This window comes from Alternaria burnsii, assembly GCF_013036055.1.
Source record: "Alternaria burnsii strain CBS107.38 chromosome Unknown 752, whole genome shotgun sequence".
In the NCBI taxonomy this organism is placed as follows: domain Eukaryota; kingdom Fungi; phylum Ascomycota; class Dothideomycetes; order Pleosporales; family Pleosporaceae; genus Alternaria; species Alternaria burnsii.
The window spans coordinates 705,610-725,515 of NW_024066114.1; the positions used below are offsets into that span (position 1 = coordinate 705,610).

Consider the following 19,906-nt stretch of genomic DNA (forward strand, 5'->3'; position numbering starts at 1 on the left):
AGGGTGCAAATATGACGCATCGCCACTGACCAGCAACTGGCGCAGGCGTGGTCGTACGAAAATCGCCGAGGGGCCCAATGCGCGCCAATGTAAAGCAAAAATGCACGTCGTGCGAATAGCCCGGCCGAGCGTTGATCGAAATTTTGTTGTGATACCGTTTCAGCGAGGTCATTGCGCGTAAGGCTTGGAAGAAGCCAGTCGCCTTGTCGCAGCTCCGATTGTCAGCGGAGGCTTGATTGGTTTAAGCTCACAGAGTGCCGAGGTAAGTGGGGGCTTGGCTCCACTAACACTGGACACTTCGTGGTAGTCGCTGTCATAGCGCTGTCATTTGTCATGGCGCATCAACAGATCTTGATACTGCTCATGTCCGACACCTCGGTCGCGCCTACGTAGTGGATCGGTATGGCCGTTGCACGTTTGCTGCATGAAGCTATGGCGACGATGAAGGGTCTTGGCCAAAGGCTTTCACCGTGGCCATTGACCTCCTCAGCGCCCCCTTAGTGACTGAACGCATCCATCTCATTCAATTCACACAACACCATGGCCGACGGTGTATACACTCTTCAGGAGGTAGCGAAGCATACCAGCAAGACTGACCTTTGGGTCACCTTGTGGAATCACGTCTACGATGTAACAGACTACCAAGAAGACCATCCTGGTGGTAAGGAGTTCCTGCTCGAAAACGCTGGCACAGATGCAACTACCGCATACGAGGATATCGGTCACTCCACAGACGCCAGAGAAATTCTCGAAAACTTCCGCATTGGACGTATCGCAGACGAGGACTGGACCGACCATGAAGCCGCAAAGATGCCCACGATCATCCCCAGCAGAGTTCATGTTGTGAACAATCTGCCTGTGCCAAAGTCGTATCGCTTCCATCTTTCAGCGCTCGGCTTTGGTCTAGCATCTGTCGTACTCTCCATTGTAGCCGGTCGAAGATTTTCTCCGCTCCTGCACCGCTTCCAGAGCGCTGGGTTCTGGAAGGGATTCGCGGTCTCTTCTCTTGCCAGCATGGCTTTGGCTGGATATGCCAGTCTATGGGCAACGAAGAGCTTCGACGTCGCACACAAGGACTTCCAATCCTACCCGGCACATTTCAAAGCCAAGTCAACTTCGTCAAAACCATCGAGGAAGAAAGACATCAACCTTGGTGTTCTCAATGCTCGTGTCTACCAGCCCTTCCCATTGATTGACAAGTTCAACATTTCTCACGACACTATCCGCTTCGTCTTTGGGCTGCCCAATGAAAACTCCGTTCTTGGTTTACCGACTGGTCAGCACATCGCAATCAGACACGAGATAGACGGAAAGCAGCTTGCACGATCATACACGCCAACATCCAGCAATAAAGACCGTGGCCGCCTGGAACTCACCGTCAAGATTTACGAGGGCGGTAAACTGACACCCTACCTGAGCAAACTGAACATTGGCGACACTGTTGAGATTCGAGGACCAAAGGGCGAGATGAAGTACCACAAGAATCTTGTAAAGGAACTCGGAATGATCGCTGGTGGCACTGGTATCACACCCATGTTCCAGCTCATCCGCCGCATCTGTGAAGACCCCCGCGACAACACCAAGACGACCCTACTATACGCCAACAAGACTGAAGGCGACATCTTGCTCAAGGATGAACTTGACAAGTTCGCTGAGAAGCACGACCAGTTCAAGGTTCACTACGTTTTGAGCAACCCATCGGAGAGCTGGAAAGGAGAAAAGGGTCGGATTAGTAAGAAGATGATTGAAGAGCGTCTCCCTGCACCAGCTGGTATGGACTCCAAGGTTCTTGTTTGCGGACCGGATCCTATGATGGATTCCATGATCAACTATCTGCAAGAACGCGGCTTTAAGGCACCTGGCAAGATCTCCAAGCCGCAGGATGAGATTTTCACTTTCCAGTGATCTTTTCGTTTGAGTTTCATTCAACAATGGATTCTAGGGTCTGCAGGGGTGGCGGCAGTGGTGTTACTGGTGGAGTCGTCGTAGACTGGGCACTATTCAGGACTTGTTTTAGATATCTTTCCATAATCTTTCGTAGGCATTGAAGCTGCCAAAGTTGACTTTTCCATCAACCGATGAATTCCGTTTCCATCTCTCACGTGCGCCTGTAAAGTCTCTGATGTTCAGGATGCTCGCAGTGTCTTTTAAGTTTGGTCTTTCCAAAAGTTGTCCAGACCCAGCAACACCTCGGCCGACACCTCTCTACCCAACAAGCTGCGCGTACTTCCAACTTCCGAGCACATCTCGCACGACAAAAAAGCACAGTCCGAATGACGTCTAGGCTAGATCGGCACTGCACGGATGTCTACAGTTGTCGAGGAGTGACGTAATACCTACATGAAGCATTAGCGGCTACCAAGTATATACATCATGCATCTAGATGCGCTTCGTGGTTACAGAACCAGCAACACCCCAACAGCAAGACCCATTAACCAAACCACGAACACAGTTTTAGCGACGATGTCTCTATGCGCACGACGAATACCGAAGGGCGTTCGGAGAATCTCGGCCGAGCCTCCTGTGAGCTATGCGACGTCGCGGTGTTTAGGGACGCGTATAACAACTCGGACACCAAGTTTGACAACGAACAAGTCATCTTTTCACACCCGCTCAACACTTTTACCTTACTCTACTATGTCGAACACGCAAATACGATCTTTATCTAGCAATCCCCAACCACAATGGACAGCACCAGACACATCATCAAGACCAATCGCTGTATTGGGTGGAGGAGTCTTGGGTCGACGAATTGCTGCTTCGTGGGTTGCTGCTGGCTACGAAGTTGTTCTATGCGATCTTAGCGACGAGCAGAGAAACGCTGCAACACACTACCTCGAACACCATATGGGCGAATTCTCGAAACTTACCGAGAACTCTAGGAAACGAAGCAACTTTACTACCGTCAAAGACATCAAAGAGGCGGTCAAGGATGCGTGGTTAGTGGTTGAAGCATTACCAGAGAAGCTTCCGTTGAAGATTGATATCATGGGCCAGCTTCAGCAGCAAGCACCGCAGGATTGTATCCTCGCTTCCAACTCGTCATCTTACAAGTCGCGATTTATGCTTGACAAGGTAGATGCGGGTAATCGGCATCGAGTGTGTAATATGCACTACTACATGCCACCGGGTAACAACGTTGTCGAGCTCATGACCTGCGGCGAGACACATGGAGATATTCTGCCTTTCTTGCAGAGCAAGCTCAACGATGCGGGTATGCAGCCGGCTATTGCGCGCAAGGAATCGACTGGTTTCATCTTCAACCGATTGTGGGCTGCCATCAAGAGGGAGAGTTTGCTTATCATGGCAGAAGGCGTTTCGGAGCCGGAAGAGATTGACAGACTGTTCCTGACCATGTTCAAGGATAACCCGGTTGGACCTTGCGGGATGATGGACGCGGTAGGGTTGGACACAGTTGCATTCATCGAAAACAACTATGTTGAGGAGCGCGGAGGCGATCCAACAGCGCGCGACTGGGTTCAAAAGAACTTTGTCGAGAAGGGCAAGCTAGGTGCAAAGTCTGGAAAGGGTGGTCTGTACCCAGCAGGCGAGACTACTCGCAGCTCCAAGGATGAGAGTGGCCATCACGACAACCTTGCAGCACCTAGACTGTACTTCCTAGACATCGGCATTGGAGGCAATGTCACTGATCTGCAAAAGGTCGTCACATCTGGCAAGATCATGACAGCTTCAGCAGACGGAAGTAACGTGCGCGAGATCGTTGGCGGTCAAGCTATGCCAGATGGCATCGATGTATCCATCTCTGCTGGCCGTATTTTCTGGACGAACATGGGTGCCTCTCCATCCAAGAACAACGGCAGTGTCATGTCCGCAAACCTCGACGGCTCTGATGTTCGACCTGTCATTCCGGAAGGTCAGATACACACACCCAAGCAGCTCAAGATCGATCACGACAACAAGAAGTTGTACATCTGTGACCGCGAGGGTCTCCGAGTCCACCGATGTGACTTTGACGGCAGCAATCACGAGATTATCGTGCAGACAGGCGATGCCAACTCGGCGGCCGGCGAGGACCAGACAAAGTGGTGTGTTGGTATCGCCATCGACCCCCAGGCAGGAAAGTTCTACTGGTCGCAGAAGGGTCCGTCGAAGGGTGGCAAAGGCCGCATCTTCCGCACAAACATGCAGATGCCCAATGGCGAGACAGCATCCTCCCGTTCGGATGTCGAATTGCTTTTTGATAGCCTCCCTGAGCCTATTGACTTAGAGTTCGAGCCTGAAAGCCAAACACTGTACTGGACAGATCGCGGCGAATACCCGCTTGGTAACACGTTGAACAGGGCGTATGTAGGCAGCGAAGCGAGCGTAGAGGCTGGAACGAAGGAGGAGAGAGGTGTCACAACGCTAGCGAGACATTTCCACGAACCAATTGGACTGAAGATCGACGCCGTCAACCGACATGTTTACTTGACGGATCTCGGTGGTACAGTGTACAGATTCGATATGGACGGAGGTAACAAGAAGAAGGTTTATGAGACGGATAGCGCGTATTCTGGCATCGCGCTTGCGCACTTGCACTAGTAGAGCTGTAGTAGATATTAATGTAATCGTGTACAAAGTTGAACAAATTGTTGCAGTGGCTCTGGAATAACAACCTCGGGGGATTTTGACGTCGGTGTTTGAGTGATGGAGCATTTGCCGACAAGCCTTCGGTATCCCAAATGCATGCAAGCCGCGAACCGAAGGTCCAAGCTCCGCAACACCAAATCCTCCGAGCTTGACACATGCCACGCGACACCCCTCGTTGCCTGCGCCGTCCCCGTCTCCTTCACCCTATACTGGGCCCTGACCACCATGAACACAATCTCGCCTCCTCCGCAAATAAAACGCCTATCAGGCCCCAAACGCTTCTTCGGCATCCTCGTGGGCATAACCGGCGGTCTAGGTGCCAATGCCCTTCTCGCCTACTCGGTATCCTCCTTCTACACGCGCAACACCAAATTCGTCCCTTACGACACCTCATCGCCTGATCTCGCTACCAGCGTCTTCCGCGCGCACAACCCCCACGGAAACCCACCCGTGTGCATAGATCATGCCGTAAAAGAGGTTCCGTATGGCAAGCTGCCGGAGAAGTACTGGGTAAAGGGTAGTGGGGGCAGGATATCTGTCGATCAACCGGCATTGGCGACGGATTTCTGTAGAGGCATCTGGAGCGGTGTTGCGTTCAGGGTGCAAAGAAGATTTTTGGAGAGAAAGTACCGTGCGATGGAGGGCAGGGAGAAGCAGCTCTGGGATGTGAAGCAGCTGGAGAGGGACGATTACAAGGTCGGCACTGGCATTGTTGATCATTTCGAGGTTGTCCAGCATACAGATGAGAAGGTGAGTTTACACGATTCTTTTTCCATGTGAGAATTCAACTGACTCGGCGTGTTTTCTAGGTAATTGTGCGATGCGGAGATTCACCATTCGTTGCCGACCACCGACCTTCAGACGGCCTGTTCTCAATGGAGGTCTCCAAAGACGACAAAGCGCAGATCGCTACCTTCCACCTCAAGTCTGTTTTCGTAGACACAACCCCAGACGGCAAGAACAACCAACCGCAACCTGGCGCAATCCAGTGGCTACATAGGTTGTACACAAAGCTCTGGATGGAGAGTGCGACACGAAAGTTGATCAAGGAGGCATAAGTAAATCAGGAATCGTAATGCAAATCAATATGCTTGATGAAGCACCAGGCCACCATAAGGTCCACAACCCAAGTTTAATTTCCAGCCAACTCTGCGTGGTATATTGTTAACATCAAGTACATAATACCCTACGAGATGCTAGCTCCCTTCGCTGCCACATCCGACGGGTCTAGCGTTGGTGGGATACCTAGGTAACCAATGGCAGCACTGGTTTGCCGACCTCGGATATGACCCTTGACTACAACAACTTCATTGTCCCTCCATCTGGAACATCACCACTCGAGCTTCATTCTCGACACACATCCTTGATAAACCAAACATTCCAAATCGATCTCTGAGTGCTATGTCGACCTCGAAGCTCTCCGAACGCGGTAGTCATGCAAGTACAACGGGAGCCAAAGACTTCGTGCGTGTCATATTTGGCGAGACATGCTCTTCTATTTAATACCCGTGCAGGAAATATGGGACATAATCACGAATATGTGGGACCCAAAGACGAATCCCGAAGGCTACGTGTGTCTCGGTCTTGCAGAGAACAGCCTGATGCACAACGAACTATCGGACTTTCTCAACTCAAAACGACTAGTCGATGACACATCCCATGGACTCACGTACGGAGACGGTCCGCAAGGGTCTAAGCGGGTCAAAGCTACAATCGCGTCATTCTTGAGTACCCATCTGCGCTCGACACGGGAACTAAAGCCGGAGAACATCTTCATCACGAACGGAGTTTCATCAGCGATTGAGCATTGCGCCTGGACTCTTGCTAATCCCGGGGAGGGTATCTTACTTGGACGCCCATACTATCGCGCATTCCTACCAGATATAGGTATGAGGACAGGAGTCCAAATTGTTCCGGTAGCATTCGGAGACGTCGATCCCTGCAACTCAAACTGCGTGGAAAAGTACGAAGAAGCGCTGCTGAGATCGAACGAACAGGGCGTACCAGTTCGAGCACTCATGTTGTGTCATCCACATAATCCTCTCGGAAGATGCTATCCAAGAGATGCACTCATTGGGCTGATGAGACTGTGTCAGAAGTACCAGATTCACCTTATCAGCGACGAGATCTACGCACTTTCCGTATGGAAAAATACCGTTGATGACATAGCTCACGAACGCGCCGATTTTGAATCTATTTTGTCAATCAGTGGCAAAGAAACCATCGATCCTTCCCTGGTTCATGTTCTGTGGGGTGTGTCGAAAGACTTTGGCGCGAATGGAATAAGGCTGGGTGCTGTCATCTCACAGTCGAACCCAGCTTTTCTGAATGCATTGCGAACATGCAGCCTATACTCCTCGGCGTCATCTCTCACAGAGAACGCTGTTGTGCACCTTTTATCCGATACGTCATTTGTCGAGAGCTACATCGCGACAAACCAAGCCCGTCTCTCGGTTGCATATGAACAAACTGTTCGTGCTCTTCGAGAGCATGGTATTGAGCACATGCCTGGTGCCAATGCCGCTTTCTTTTTATGGATCAATCTGGGTAAGTTTGTGCGCGAGAAAAAATCCTTAGGAGAGGAAGAGATGCGGATGTACTCGGGGCCAAAAAGCACACAGATAATCCAAGATCGGTTACGGGCGAGAAAGGTTTACCTGGTTCCTGGGGACGCCGTAGGTGCAGAAGAGCCAGGCTGGTTCCGCATGGTCTTTACTCAACGGAAAGAACTAATAACTGAATGCATTCGGCGCATCGTCGACGCATTGGGGTAAAGGCGATAGCCACTGATCAATCGAAGCAACAGAGCTGTCACGACTGGTTCCTTCGTTTTGCTCGATGCAGAAGTTCCGTCCTACCGACCTTTCCCGCCTGGGCGCAATTCAGATAACCCCTTGCGCAGCCTGATTCCCGTAGTATAACGACTTCGACTGTGAAACTGCATCTGCTCTTACAATCTTTCCCAGCTGATGAATATGATTTATGCGCGATATGTCCCAGTATTCTTGTATGCTTCAATTCGGAAGACAAGACAAACGTTGCGTGTTGACGCGTATCGCCTGTGGATAGCATAGACGTGGCTACACCCGATGTCAGAGCTGAGGTGTCGCGATCGATCTGTCAATCGCAGCAAGCGTAGCTCTCGTGTGCAGCGGGTTCTCCTTTAGTCGTCTGATGGCCCTTTCTGGGTTGAGCTCGTTGTATTGGCATTCTGACCCATGAATTGGAAACATGAGCTGTTGGTTTCGTGAAATCGAATGATCAATATCAGGGTTGACTTGCCGCTGTTTTTACGGTTCTTGCATGGCTCAGATCCCCTTGACCGGTGCTCGGAAAGAACATCTCGGGTACACAGCAGCCGGGACCGGTCCGCCGCTAAGCTCGGTACAGCTACAATAGTGTTTATCATCAAGCCATCTGATCTATGTGTCTTGCACATCTTCCTGGATCTTTCGACATTGAGATATACAACCCAAGTCAGCGAGATGGCCTCGAATCCTGATATTGCTCTGTTCGAATGTTCGTAGCCATACTTTCCTTGACAGCCCAGAAAGAAGTCTCGAGCGCGGTATCGGAGCTTCCTGCGCGAGATGACGAGATCCTAGTCGCTCTCGTGAACAGCAGCCTGAAGAGAGGCATGTCCAGCTATCTGCGTATGCTTGAGCAGTATCAGCAATCAGCTTTGACTCCTCACACTGCTCCCCATATCTGGATCGGTATCGAGGAATTGAAACGCTTCGCGTTGACTTTGTATCATGTGTAGACGATATGTTGCGAAACGCAGATGCCAAGTAAAGATGACTCTCAGGACCGGCTCTCGTCGCACAATCTGCAGTTTTCTGCCCCGGTTAGTGATGACTTGTGGAACGCGGATACTATACCCCAGCTTACTACTCTCGTAGAAGAGGAAAAGGCTGATGGCAACCAAATATGCGACAATAAGATGAACTGGGATTGCAATTGGTCATGAGGTGCGGCCTCTGCAAGATCTAGGAATGTATTCAAATTGATTGCGCGTCCCAAGGGTTGCGCACAAGATTCCTGACGTCAGGTCTCGGTGTCTGGGAGACCCATTCCTTCCCAGCCAGCCATTTTACTCGACCATAGCCTCTGTGCTGTACCCCCACTTTGCCAGCTCCGAAGTTCTCTCTCATCGCTCTTACCTTGGATGAGATTTAGAATGGCCACAGCATGCTCGGCACCAGGCTCAAAGGTCGAACCCAGGAAAGGCGGGAGTGGAGCATATGCTTCACCGGCGAACCAAAGCCTTTTTAATTGTGGTGACGAAGCGGACGTGTCGCCACCCTGCTCCCAACTTTCGTCACCAATCTCGTCGTCGGTGTCTTCATCAAGCTCATCGACAGAGATGGGTCTCATAGCCAGAGGGGCAGCAATCACTTTGGTAATCCAAGGGGTCTCACACTTTGAGAGCATCTCCCAGACGGGTTTTGGAAACCTGGTTTTGGCGGCGTCAAGATAATCCTTCCATTTCTCTGCACGTCCTTTGACATGCCGCCCTCTGTCTATGAACGTGGTCATGACCTTCTCAAGGTCTCGGTCGGTATCCTGCTCGTACGGATGATACCAACACCATTCGATCACCATATCATCGTTGTCATCGGCATTGCCAAAGCCTGGCACACCATACCTGATCACAGTCAGAACACAAATAACAAAATGATTGAGGCAGAAAACCCGACAGGATGATATATTGAGACCCGTGCATCTTGTACCAGACAAGCAGGCCTTTCTTGATTCGTTCATCAATTTTCTTTTCTTCATCGACAGAAACATCGGCTGGTACTCGGCCGCGCCATGCCACGACCTGCTCGTAGCTGGGCACTACACCTGGGGACGTGAGCTTCCGTATGGTGGATTGGGCACCGTCCGCGGCGACGAGCATGTCAGCTGTCTCTGTCTCGACACGATTGGTGGCTGTCGAGTGATATGTGATAGTCCATTTCCCATCTTTGTACTGTGCGTTTTCCACATTCGCGCCTATGCGGAGCGTTGGGCGTGCCTCGCTCGCTGTTTTCCAGTTTTTCTCGTACTCTACAACCACATCTCGCATTAGTACCTGGTACGCATCGAGCCAAGTAGTCATTACAACACGATGCTCTTCTGGCACAGGCACCATCTCATCATTATCTGGGGAAAATATCAAGAGCTGTTCACTGCGTATAGAGCGTTCAAGTAAGTCAGGCGCAGGGACGTATTCTTCGAATATCTTTCGGCCCCAACGTCCAAGAGAAAATCCGCCGTTGTGCTTTCCTGAGTAGAGCGTATCGTTCTGCTCCAATAGGATGACATCGCACTCGTTCTGACAAAGGTTCGCGACTGTCAGCCCAGTTAGAGAAGCCCCAACCTAGGAAATAAGTTAGTAACGTAAGCCTCCAGCACTTCCAGGACAACATTGTCAAGCAGAAAGCGAACGAGAACGTACTATTACTAGTTTTCGTCGTTCAGACATTTCGATGGTGAGCGGGCATGGTTATGCCAGCGTGTCGAGAAGATCCTAACCCCTCTGCACGCTATGAACTTAGTAGGTTTCGGGGAGATCGAGAAGGTGCACCCGGCAACACGCCTGCAGTATCCATAAGTGGGACAGGTGAACCTAGCATCGGGCCGTTTTCATGCCTGTTTCGCTCTCTACTATGATAACGTATGTCAAGAGTTGTGCGTAAGCATATTAGAAACCTGGAAGGCTACAACGGGTGTAGCCTTTGTGAACCTTCTTGTTAGCAGTTGATGTAAGCTGCAAGATCACGCTTGTTGTCTCTGTACGTGTTTCGTTTTCCTCTTACATGCGGTGTTCAGAGCCCTCCGACGGCCGCTAGCATGATAGCGTGAAGCCGCTCCGGTCCATTACGTCATTCCAAGCAGAAAACTAGACACTTTCTCAACTGTACCTCTCTACAATCAGAGCATGAAATGCTGCAACTTGAATCCCCGACAACACAGGGTATGGGAAGGCGATCCCATAAAGAACTCTGTAGTCTTCTATCGCGCTGTGCAGTAGGTGTAAAGTCCCTGTCATCCCGGGTAATGTAGAAAAGGGTCTCGATGACGTCGTGCAGGTGGGTCGTGCAGGGGTTAAGAAGAGCAACGAAGATCCGGGGATCATGAAGTCTCCACTCTCCTACCCCTAAGCCTCACGAAGCTTCCCTTATAACTCTCCTTGTCTGTACATTTTCCTTTGTTCAAACGCGTTTTGTCGTCTCTGGTGGTGCGAGGATCCCTAGAACACGATACGTTCCTACGCGACAGGAGTTGGGCGCGTCCACAAGCGATCTCCGATAGCTCCGCACCCCTGATCCCGAGTCGCGATGCCTGTCAACACCATTTCTGTGGGCGCCGCAGTTACGCCTACGGTTATCCAAACATACCTCTCGCATTACCTCAATCGTCGCCCGCTTGCGCAGAAACCCACGGCGCATATCTCTTACCACGAAGGCCTTGAGCTTATCCGCCGTTTCCTCCACTATGCTTCCTTCCACACAGTCGACGAACTACAAGCGTTCACGTCACAATGGGTTCCAGTACCGCGTTGGGTGCACGTAAATGTAGTGGAAGTCTCGAGCAATCTGTTGGAGCGCTCAGCACAGCTACTCAATGCGCAATTGGGACCCGAAGGCATCAAGGCCGTAGGAGGAAAGAACTGGTGGCAGGTCAGGCAGAGCCCATGCTCATGTACGATTCAAGCTAACACCTCAACAGTGGAGACGTGATGGGACGACACTGAAAGCTGAGTGGATCGAAATGCGCAAAGACCACGATGCGAGGAAACAATTAGCCATCACTAAAGGCGACCGCATCATGCTCTATGTTCACGGCGGCGCCTACTTCTTTGGCAGTGTCGACGAGCATCGCTATCAGATGCAACGACATGCGCGCAAGCTCAAGGCCAGAGTGCTGGCGCCCAAGTATAGACTCGCGCCCCAATTTCCTTTCCCATGCGGTCTACATGACTGTACGTACTTCCATCAACACCTCGGAACACATGCTGACTACGCTAGGTTTGGCGGCCTACCTCTACCTTCTCGAAGAAAAACACGACCCTACGACGATTATATTGGCAGGCGACTCGGCGGGTGGCGGCATGGTTCTGAGCATGCTGGTGACACTGCGCGACCAAGGCATACCACTACCCGCAGGTGCAATTCTCATCAGTCCCTGGGTAGACCTGACGCATAGTTTTCCCAGTCTTGGAGGGGATGACAAGATGGATTACATTCCCTCACACGGCTTCATCCACAAGCCGAGTATGAGCTGGCGTAAGTTGATTCTCTTCAGCTTGCTGTCGTATCGCTGACATAATATAGCACCGCCCAACGCCGATGATATGCTCGAGATCGAAACTTCATCCGGCAAGACCACCAGCAAGGATAGCAACTTAGACAAAAAGGAAGACCGTGCAGCGAAGAAGGAGGCCAAGGCTGAGCGCGTACGAGGATATTCAGTCCAGTCAGGAGATCGCCCACCTCTGGGGGATATCGTTGACCCTGCAGCTACCGGGCAAGACGAAGACGTCTGGGTTTCCTCAAATGGCAAGTATAGTGTCGGACCGAAGAGTCAATTATCCGTACAGCTCGAGGATGTACGTGTGGAGATCAAGGACCAGATCCAGATGTACGCAGCAAACCACCTATTGACACATCCTCTGGTCTCGCCAGTTCTACAACCAACACTCGGCGGCCTGCCCCCTCTACTCATCCAAACGGGTGGTGGTGAATTGCTCAGAGACGAGCAAATCTACCTCGCGCATAAGGCTGCCCAACCACTGGCATACATACCACCCCCGTCCAATAATCAGACCGCCGAATCTATACAGGCTCAAGCCGCCAGCTACAAGCCCACTAATGTTCAGCTCCAAGTTTGGGACGATCTGTGTCACGTTACACCTACACTGAGCTTCACTCGACCAGCAAAGCACATGTACCGCAGTATTGCTCAGTTCGGTGCCTGGGCACTTGCGCGGGCTCAGAAGAAGTCCATCGACATCCTTGATGACGATGACATTTCCTTCATGAGCAAGGACTCAAGTACCTCGTCAGAGTCGGATAAGGCGGGCTCAAGGTCTTCGTCAGATGATCCCAAGTCTTCAAACGCGGAGGCCAAACGATTGAAGGCAGAGAAAAAAGCCACTCGAGATGCACGTGTGGGTCGAGCTGGTGATCCCATCCCACCATTCTCAAGCCACATGATACGCCAACGTATCGATCGACACGGTCGTATTTACGCACTTGCACCCAAAGAAGAGCTTGTGGCTTTGAACATCCCAAGCATCGATGTCGGTGTTCCAAAAACTGGACCTGTCAGCAAATGGATGAAAGCGCAAGCTCAGTGGAACAAAAAGTTCTCCAAGCAGAAGATTAAGATCCAGAAGCAGCGTATCAAGGACATGCAAAAAGGGTTTGAGGGTTTTGAGGGTGAGACGCCACCGCCAACCGCCTTAGCTGGCAGAAGGATAAAGGGAATGAAGGCCCAAAAAGCTGCAAAGAGGAGTTGGGGTATGTCGATGTGGTCTGGCTGGGGTAGCAAACACGACGAAGCCACTGTAAGCACAACGTCCCTAGGGAACTGCAAAGGATACTGTTGCTAACACATCACAGATCGTACGCGAGAAGAAAGCAGACCAGAACCTCGACACCGAAGTCTCTACTTCCGTTGAAGACCCAGCCCACACCTTGGATGGCGCCGCAGGCAGCAAATCTGAACGAAGTCGTGCCACCAGGCTCGCCGCTCCAGATGTAAAACGATCCCGCTCACGTTCACGTCACTCGGCCGTGACCGACCAAGGCCAAACTGAAGTACCCATGGACGACCTCACGAAAATCGAATCGATTGTACCGCATCCGGGTCTGGCCGACGCAACGACGCTTGCTCCAGAACGCTCTGCGTCGCCTCTTCCATCTCCTACAAGTGAGCTTGACAGCCCTGGCTTGCCTCCGAACATCATCGTTTCAGACAACCCTGGAAATGATAGTACTATTATCCCGGCGACTGACACGCTGACTACGCGTCCGACGGCGGGCGGTATCGCGTACCCTTTCAGCCTCAAGGTGGATGGACCGGATGGGAAGGATGTTAATGCTAGTACGCTTACGCTTGCTAGTGTGAACATAACTACACCCCCCGCTATTGACGACGCGCAGAATGAAGACAAACAGCTCGGCAGTGTGCAGGCGGTGACTGAGACTGTGAATGAGCAGATCTTGAAGGAGGAGAGACCACATGTTGAGCGGTACTTCACTGCTGGCCAGGGCGCTGGGCTCTTTAGCAGTGGTGTTCCTGAGGCGAGGGTTGGAGAAGGAAAGACAGTAGAGAGGCCGGGTGTTGAGAGATTTGAGACCGCGCAGGACGGTTCGGAAACACTTGCTGCTGGTAGTGAGAAGCAGTGATATAGCTAATGAGCTTAAGGCGAGGAGGATAGCTAGGTAACATAGTTGTAGATACCCCATTTTCTTTCGTCCATAGTTCTAATACAAAGTACACACAAGGCTCAGGCTTTTTGAGTCTTCTTACAATTCCATGTCGCACTACGTTCTGTGATGGACTAGATTGTAAGGTTCCACAAGTTGTGATGACTTCAACCTGGAAGTCAACCTAACCTCTGGTACCTCCGCCGGAGATAACGTAACTCCGTGTGACATCACCCCGCTCCAACACTACCCATTCTCGATCAACGAATACATAACTCCTTCCTCATTTCTATTACATCAAATCAACTCTTCCAGACCTCGCAATGTCAGTCTTCCGCTCCTCAGCCCACGCTCTCATCACAGGCGGCGCATCCGGCGTCGGCTACTCCGTCGCCCAACTCTGTTTGAAACACTCAATGCGTGTCTCCATCGTTGATTTCAACCAATCTTCCCTTGACATTGCGGGCAAGAGCTTGGAAGGCGAGGTCAAGCTCATCAAAGCAGACGTATCTTCACGCCAAGACTGGGCATCAATTCGCGAACAAGTTGGCACAGATGTCGACTTTCTTATGCTCAATGCCGGAATAGGCGGAAGAGGAACATGGGGCGACGAAGGTTACTTTGACAAGATCTTGGCGACGAATCTGGGTGGTGTGGTCAATGGACTCAACGCATATGTTCCTTCATTCAAAGAAAGAGACGGGAAAGGGCCATCAGCGATCGTGATCACTGGCAGTAAACAGGGTATCACGAACCCCCCTGGTAACGCCGCATACAATGCTAGTAAAGCAGCTGTGAAGACTCTCGCTGAGCATTTGAGCTACGACTTGAAAGATACTAGTGTTGGTGTTCATCTGTTGGTTCCGGGTTGGACGTTTACTGGTCTTGTAAGTTGCCTTTCTCTGATTCGGCGCTTTGTTACATTCTCTGCCCCACGCGCATCCTGTTTTCTCGCCACTGACATATGAAACAGTCCGGAAACACACCCGGTTCTGACAAAGCGAAGCCGGAAGGCGCATGGTCAGCAGACCAAGTTGCAGACTATATGTACACCAAGATGCAGGACAAGAAGTTTTACATCATCTGTCCGGACGACCAAGTTACAGAGGAGACAGATAAGAAGCGTATGTTATGGAGTGTGGGAGATATCGTCAATGAAAGGCCGCCATTAACGAGGTGGAGAGATGAGTACAAGGAGGAGGCGGAAAAGTGGATGAAAGGGCAGAAGGTGTAGTGACAGGCCAGCATAGTTAGACAATCGGGCTTGAGAGCTCAGTGGATTTTATGCCGATCTTGCATCTACTACACTCGTTTCTCTTTAATCATATCTATAAGAGACAAATCCGCCTCTGGGTATCTCAGTATTATTGATCAAGCGCGTGAGCGCGGCCACTAGACAAGAAGCACCCTTGGGTTGGGTACTGCTTACACACGAATAAAATCACGAGTTTTGGCAAGCCCTCGACTTCTTGCGGTCACGAACAGCTAAGGCGATAGTTTCGGCCCGATAGGGCTAATAAGGACACGATTCAAAAATGTATTAAAATACTGGACGATACCCAGCGAGTGTCACCGACCGCCAATAGGTGGAGGCCCATCAGGATCACGAACATGGGTATCTCAGTATGTCTTCGCAATTAGCATCAAACCTCATAGACCACAAACGCATCCCTGTCATTAGTTTCTCCGTCTTTTCCAGCTCACGATCTTTGCCAAACATAGATTCCACAAATTCACGACCCGAGCTTTTACCCATAGACACTGGCTTCTCGTTACCAGCCTCCTCCTTTGCAGCTTTCCACATATAGTCCTCGCAGATTTTCAAAAGCTTTGCAAATCGTATCCATAGCCGTTCACCGGATTCGAGAAAGTCTTCGACCATTTCGTGATTTTCTTTCCTTCTGATCTTTAATAGCGTTTCTTCAGCACGTTTAACCTTTCCCGCAAGCTGGATCAAGAGAAGCCACAATTCGCCAGCCATTTCCGCCAACGGCGTTGCAGTGCCATGATAGAAGACGGTCCAATCGTAAATCCATTTCCCTAGTGAATTCGCGTCGAAAACACTACCAAGTAGCATGATTGGTTCCTCTGTTGGATCCCAATTGCGGTATGAATATCCAGAAGGTATACCTACTCGTATTGCGTCCTCCTCAGTTGCCACAGGTCTTTTATGTGCCACATCGGGCTTTGGCAGACGTGGGGTTTGCCTCCTTCGATGATCTCGTCGTGAAGCAGCGGGCACGAACTGATAACAATACTCATAGGATCCAGGAAATGACGAATAATATGGAGTCATTCCACCGGATGGCACGTAGGACGGCATGTAACTTGGAGGGGTTGCGTGGCTGCTCCTCGCCGAAGGAACTCTAGACTTTGAGCTTTGGTTCCCATCTCGGTAGTTTGTAAACGAGCTCGGGTTCTCTTTACCTGATGACTTGTTGAATTCACTAGTTGGCTGCGAAGGCTCCCATGCTTTCATCTTGCCCTGCTGCTGTTGCCTCTGAAGGTAAGTCTTGGCCGAATGGTTTTGCTCGTGAAGATCCGCCTGTGAGTCTTCGTATTTGTGGCGCTTCGATGGGCCACTTGAAACGTCGATCTCCAGGCCATCCTCCTGTTTACGTTTCTCTCTATTTGAAGCCTGCTCTGGCAGATCTTTGTTCAGCCGACGCCTCTTCGCCTTGATCAGTCTCACGCGATTGAAGTTTGCGGGCTCTTCATCCGGATCATCGTCTCTCTTGCGTTTTCCTGATCCCGAAGGCGGTACAGGATGCACGATACGTCGTTCTGGCTTAACTGGTGGTGCTGTTACAAGAGAGTCGGGGGCTTCCGGTGCAAACGTTGTGACACTAGCCTCATCTGTAATGTCGACTATTCGAAGCACGTGCTTGCAATGTAAGCTACAGGGAGTTAGTCGATGAAATCATAGCGATCGCGAAAGATGCGTGTTGCATCTCGGGTGCGCAAACACCACTAAAAGCATGGCGACCACATACCATGTACTACCAAGTCCCCTTGGCTGCTCAGATTTTGCGTGACACCTGATACATTTGGTCCCTAGCGAACTCTCTGAATTGTCGTCATCAGACTTCTGGAAGATCATGTCCATGTCGAACCAAAGGCCAGGGCGAAAAACAGTGTCCCACTTTTGCGTGACATTGACATCCTTGCCAGTTGCACGGTTTTGCAAGACATATTCCTTCTTGAGTACTTTCTTAATACCTGGTTTACCCTGGAATCGCACCTCGAGAACAGCTAAAAGGGCATCCCACGAAGTGATAAAGTCTAAAGTGATGGTACTCACTCGGCCGATCGCATCCTCGAGGTAGAATATACGCGGATCCGAGATTGGGCGTGTCAGTGTAGGAAGGACGAGCTGGATGTCCAGGACAGAAGCTTGTATCTTGTCAACAGCAGCGTATGTGGCGAGATTAACAGCTACAATCTTGAGCATGAGGGCCTTCAGATCGTGTCCAAGCTGCAGTAACCAGTTTGCACGTGTTGATCTCACTAGTGCTGAAAGAAGGTTGTTGCCTGTTGTGACGCGACGATTGACTTCGTCGAGTCTTGTTTGAAGACCTTTGATTGAGGAATCTTGTTTGTCGAACAGCGCAACGAGGGTATTGTTATGAACCTTCATGGTGTGCCTGTTGCATATCAGCGTTCATGTCCAGAGTCGAGGTTCTTGATCTTTACATCGTCGCAGCAGCCAGAAGCTGATCGATAGACATCGAATAGGCCACCACTTCTGCTCTAAATCTTGAAACGTCATCTCTCATCTGCACTTGCCAGAGAATCTTCTTTGCGCTGCTTGAAACTAGTTTCCGCGCGGTTCCTTTTGTCGATGTGTTTCCGAGGTGACCTTCATACCGCTGCGTCTTAGCTTTGAAAGCCACGAGAGACGCACGACATTGATTGATGGTTGTTTCCAAGTTTCCAAATAGTGCAACTAGTTCGGGTGTAGTAGCATGTGTTTTTGATAGTATGCCGACCTCCAGCAATGATTTCTCGAGCACATAGAGTTCGCGAACGACAGCCTGATACTCTGCGGCAGATCCATTAGTGTCGCTCAGCGCATGTACACAGTCCTTTACTAGTAGACAAACTGCGATTATGTCCCCAACTGAGCCAAACGTGATCGACATGACAGGCGATAGGATATCTCACAGTGTTTGGGGTTGTGCTGAGTATAAAGTGTCCGTCTATGTTGATACTGGAAATGAGGGGGTGGCTGTGAATACAGAGCTTTACCTAATGAAGCTCACCGGTCAGCAACAAGGCAGACCTGATGGCATCTTTACACCCTGTGCACAATGGTATAGGCCGTTTTTTATTTGCCAGAATGCGATTACGATCGATTCTTGCAACAATCTTCGTCTTTCTGCAATACTGTATACGCCTCGTTCACATGTCACAAAATTGTTTAGAGAAGCGGCAGTGCTTAAGGCTTATCAAGCCGCGCAGTGGCGTCGTAAAATATACAAGCTAACGCGCGCATAGTCGCCACATATACTTCCGCTGCTTGGAAGAACAGCGCCATTGGCTCAGCGGAGGAGTAGTGCTTGTGGTGCTTGTAAGCGGCTCTGAGGCGGCAGACTGCATGCGTGCTTGGTTACTAGCAGATCACCATCAGTCGTAATGCATATCTGCTAATATGTCGGTCGACCTAAAATTAAAAAAAACTGAAAATTGCCACCGTGACGGATGAATAATGGGGTATCAAATGCTCCTTGACCCGAACGCCAATGAATGCAGAAGTAGAATCGCTCAGAGGCCAGTAAATCGCCCGTCCCGACATAGGATCTGATCAATCGGAATCATAGCCCACCAGAGCTTCAAGCAGAGCAGGTTTCTTGGTTGGCGCCTCAGCACCTGCATTCTCAGGCGCCGCGTCTATACCGGTTGTATCAGTATCTCTCTTCCTCTTCAGTATACCCAAGTTGACTCTGGAAGCTGGCATGCTACCATTGTGCAGAAACGGATCAATGGCGGCTTTTGTGTTTCCGACAAGTGTTTGCTGCAGTCCCAGTCGACTCTTCTCCCTGGCTATTTCTGCCTTAAGTTTCTTCGTCGGCGGTATAGGATGAACAGCCTTGTCGTTTGTGGCCTTTTCTTCCACCTTTGTGTCCGCGAAAAGAGGTTTCCACTCCAAACGACCCCCTCCCCGGTCGTCCGTTGCTGTAGAACCAAACTCGACCAGCCCAGCTCGTGTGCGGTCTGCCTCAGTCTCGTCCACGATATCCAGTCCCAGACTGAACTTATCCTGCATACCCTCCTTGTGTTTGTCTTCTTTCTTCCAAACTTTCCGCTTTTCCCGAAAGTCCCTTCTCAATTTCGCATTAACATCGTATGGGTCCCTCCAAACCTCCGCCTTATCGTACAACTCCTCAACTCTCTCCTTGTTCTTCTTTTCGATCCCTCTATCCTCCAACTTCCCCTCTAGACTTGCGAAGGCATCTTCCCTCCTCTTCTGCTTCTCTTCCTCAGTCAGGAATTTGAGGTCTCCCTCGGCTAACGCCTCATCTCCCTTTCCAGCAGGCCCATAATCCCTTCTTCGCGCCCCTTCTGTGACAACATATTCGCTGTTCTGCGGATCCGTTCTAATCTCCCACCAGCCACCACAAGCACTGTGTTTCATGCGAAAACTCCATATGGGCGTGCTGTGGTAGTTGCCCACTTTCTTCTTCTCGGCGTTGAAACGTACACCTTGACCGATGATGGCGGGCGGACTGCAGTGATCACACCACACGGCGAAGGGCAGTTCGAAGCGGACTGTGAGGATGCCCTGGGAAATTTTGTTTGCGCGTTTGCCGAGTGGGTGTGAGGAGTTGTTGAAGCTTGGAGGATTCGAGGCGTCAGGCGGGTAGTACCGCCCCATATTAAAGCCCTGCATCGTT

General features: G+C 50.8%; 8 protein-coding genes across 8 annotated transcripts; 5 read left to right on the forward strand and 3 right to left on the reverse strand.

Annotated features, from left to right (window-relative positions):
* Positions 1-540: 540 nt before the first annotated feature.
* GT037_006322 (nadh-cytochrome b5 reductase 3) lies at positions 541-1,905 on the forward strand (the record flags this gene model as incomplete). The annotated part of the gene is made up of 1 exon (XM_038931369.1): positions 541-1,905. The coding sequence occupies one exon, from the start codon at positions 541-543 to the stop codon at positions 1,903-1,905; it is 1,365 nt and encodes a 454-aa protein (XP_038785866.1).
* A 732-nt stretch (positions 1,906-2,637) lies between these two features.
* On the forward strand, positions 2,638-4,542 carry GT037_006323 (ywtd domain-containing protein; the record flags this gene model as incomplete). The annotated part of the gene is made up of 1 exon (XM_038931370.1): positions 2,638-4,542. One exon carries the CDS (start codon positions 2,638-2,640, stop codon positions 4,540-4,542), a length of 1,905 nt encoding a protein of 634 aa, XP_038785867.1.
* Positions 4,543-4,815: 273 nt separating this feature from the next.
* Positions 4,816-5,648, forward strand: GT037_006324 (uncharacterized protein; the record flags this gene model as incomplete). The annotated part of the gene is made up of 2 exons (XM_038931371.1): positions 4,816-5,340; positions 5,400-5,648. The coding sequence occupies 2 exons, from the start codon at positions 4,816-4,818 to the stop codon at positions 5,646-5,648; spliced, it is 774 nt and encodes a 257-aa protein (XP_038785868.1).
* Positions 5,649-5,991: 343 nt separating this feature from the next.
* GT037_006325 (plp-dependent transferase) lies at positions 5,992-7,364 on the forward strand (the record flags this gene model as incomplete). Its single annotated transcript, XM_038931372.1, has 2 exons — positions 5,992-6,054; positions 6,105-7,364. 2 exons carry the CDS (start codon positions 5,992-5,994, stop codon positions 7,362-7,364), a joined length of 1,323 nt encoding a protein of 440 aa, XP_038785869.1.
* A 1,273-nt stretch (positions 7,365-8,637) lies between these two features.
* Positions 8,638-10,060, reverse strand: GT037_006326 (uncharacterized protein; the record flags this gene model as incomplete). The annotated part of the gene is made up of 3 exons (XM_038931373.1): positions 8,638-9,238; positions 9,291-9,955; positions 10,034-10,060. The coding sequence occupies 3 exons, from the start codon at positions 10,058-10,060 to the stop codon at positions 8,638-8,640; spliced, it is 1,293 nt and encodes a 430-aa protein (XP_038785870.1).
* An 856-nt stretch (positions 10,061-10,916) lies between these two features.
* Positions 10,917-15,246, forward strand: GT037_006327 (alpha beta-hydrolase; the record flags this gene model as incomplete). Its single annotated transcript, XM_038931374.1, has 7 exons — positions 10,917-11,258; positions 11,308-11,560; positions 11,607-11,864; positions 11,913-13,147; positions 13,203-13,977; positions 14,328-14,899; positions 14,986-15,246. 7 exons carry the CDS (start codon positions 10,917-10,919, stop codon positions 15,244-15,246), a joined length of 3,696 nt encoding a protein of 1,231 aa, XP_038785871.1.
* A 369-nt stretch (positions 15,247-15,615) lies between these two features.
* GT037_006328 (uncharacterized protein) lies at positions 15,616-17,649 on the reverse strand (the record flags this gene model as incomplete). The annotated part of the gene is made up of 2 exons (XM_038931375.1): positions 15,616-16,909; positions 17,006-17,649. The coding sequence occupies 2 exons, from the start codon at positions 17,647-17,649 to the stop codon at positions 15,616-15,618; spliced, it is 1,938 nt and encodes a 645-aa protein (XP_038785872.1).
* Positions 17,650-18,816: 1,167 nt separating this feature from the next.
* GT037_006329 (uncharacterized protein) lies at positions 18,817-19,902 on the reverse strand (the record flags this gene model as incomplete). The annotated part of the gene is made up of 1 exon (XM_038931376.1): positions 18,817-19,902. One exon carries the CDS (start codon positions 19,900-19,902, stop codon positions 18,817-18,819), a length of 1,086 nt encoding a protein of 361 aa, XP_038785873.1.
* Positions 19,903-19,906: the final 4 nt, after the last annotated feature.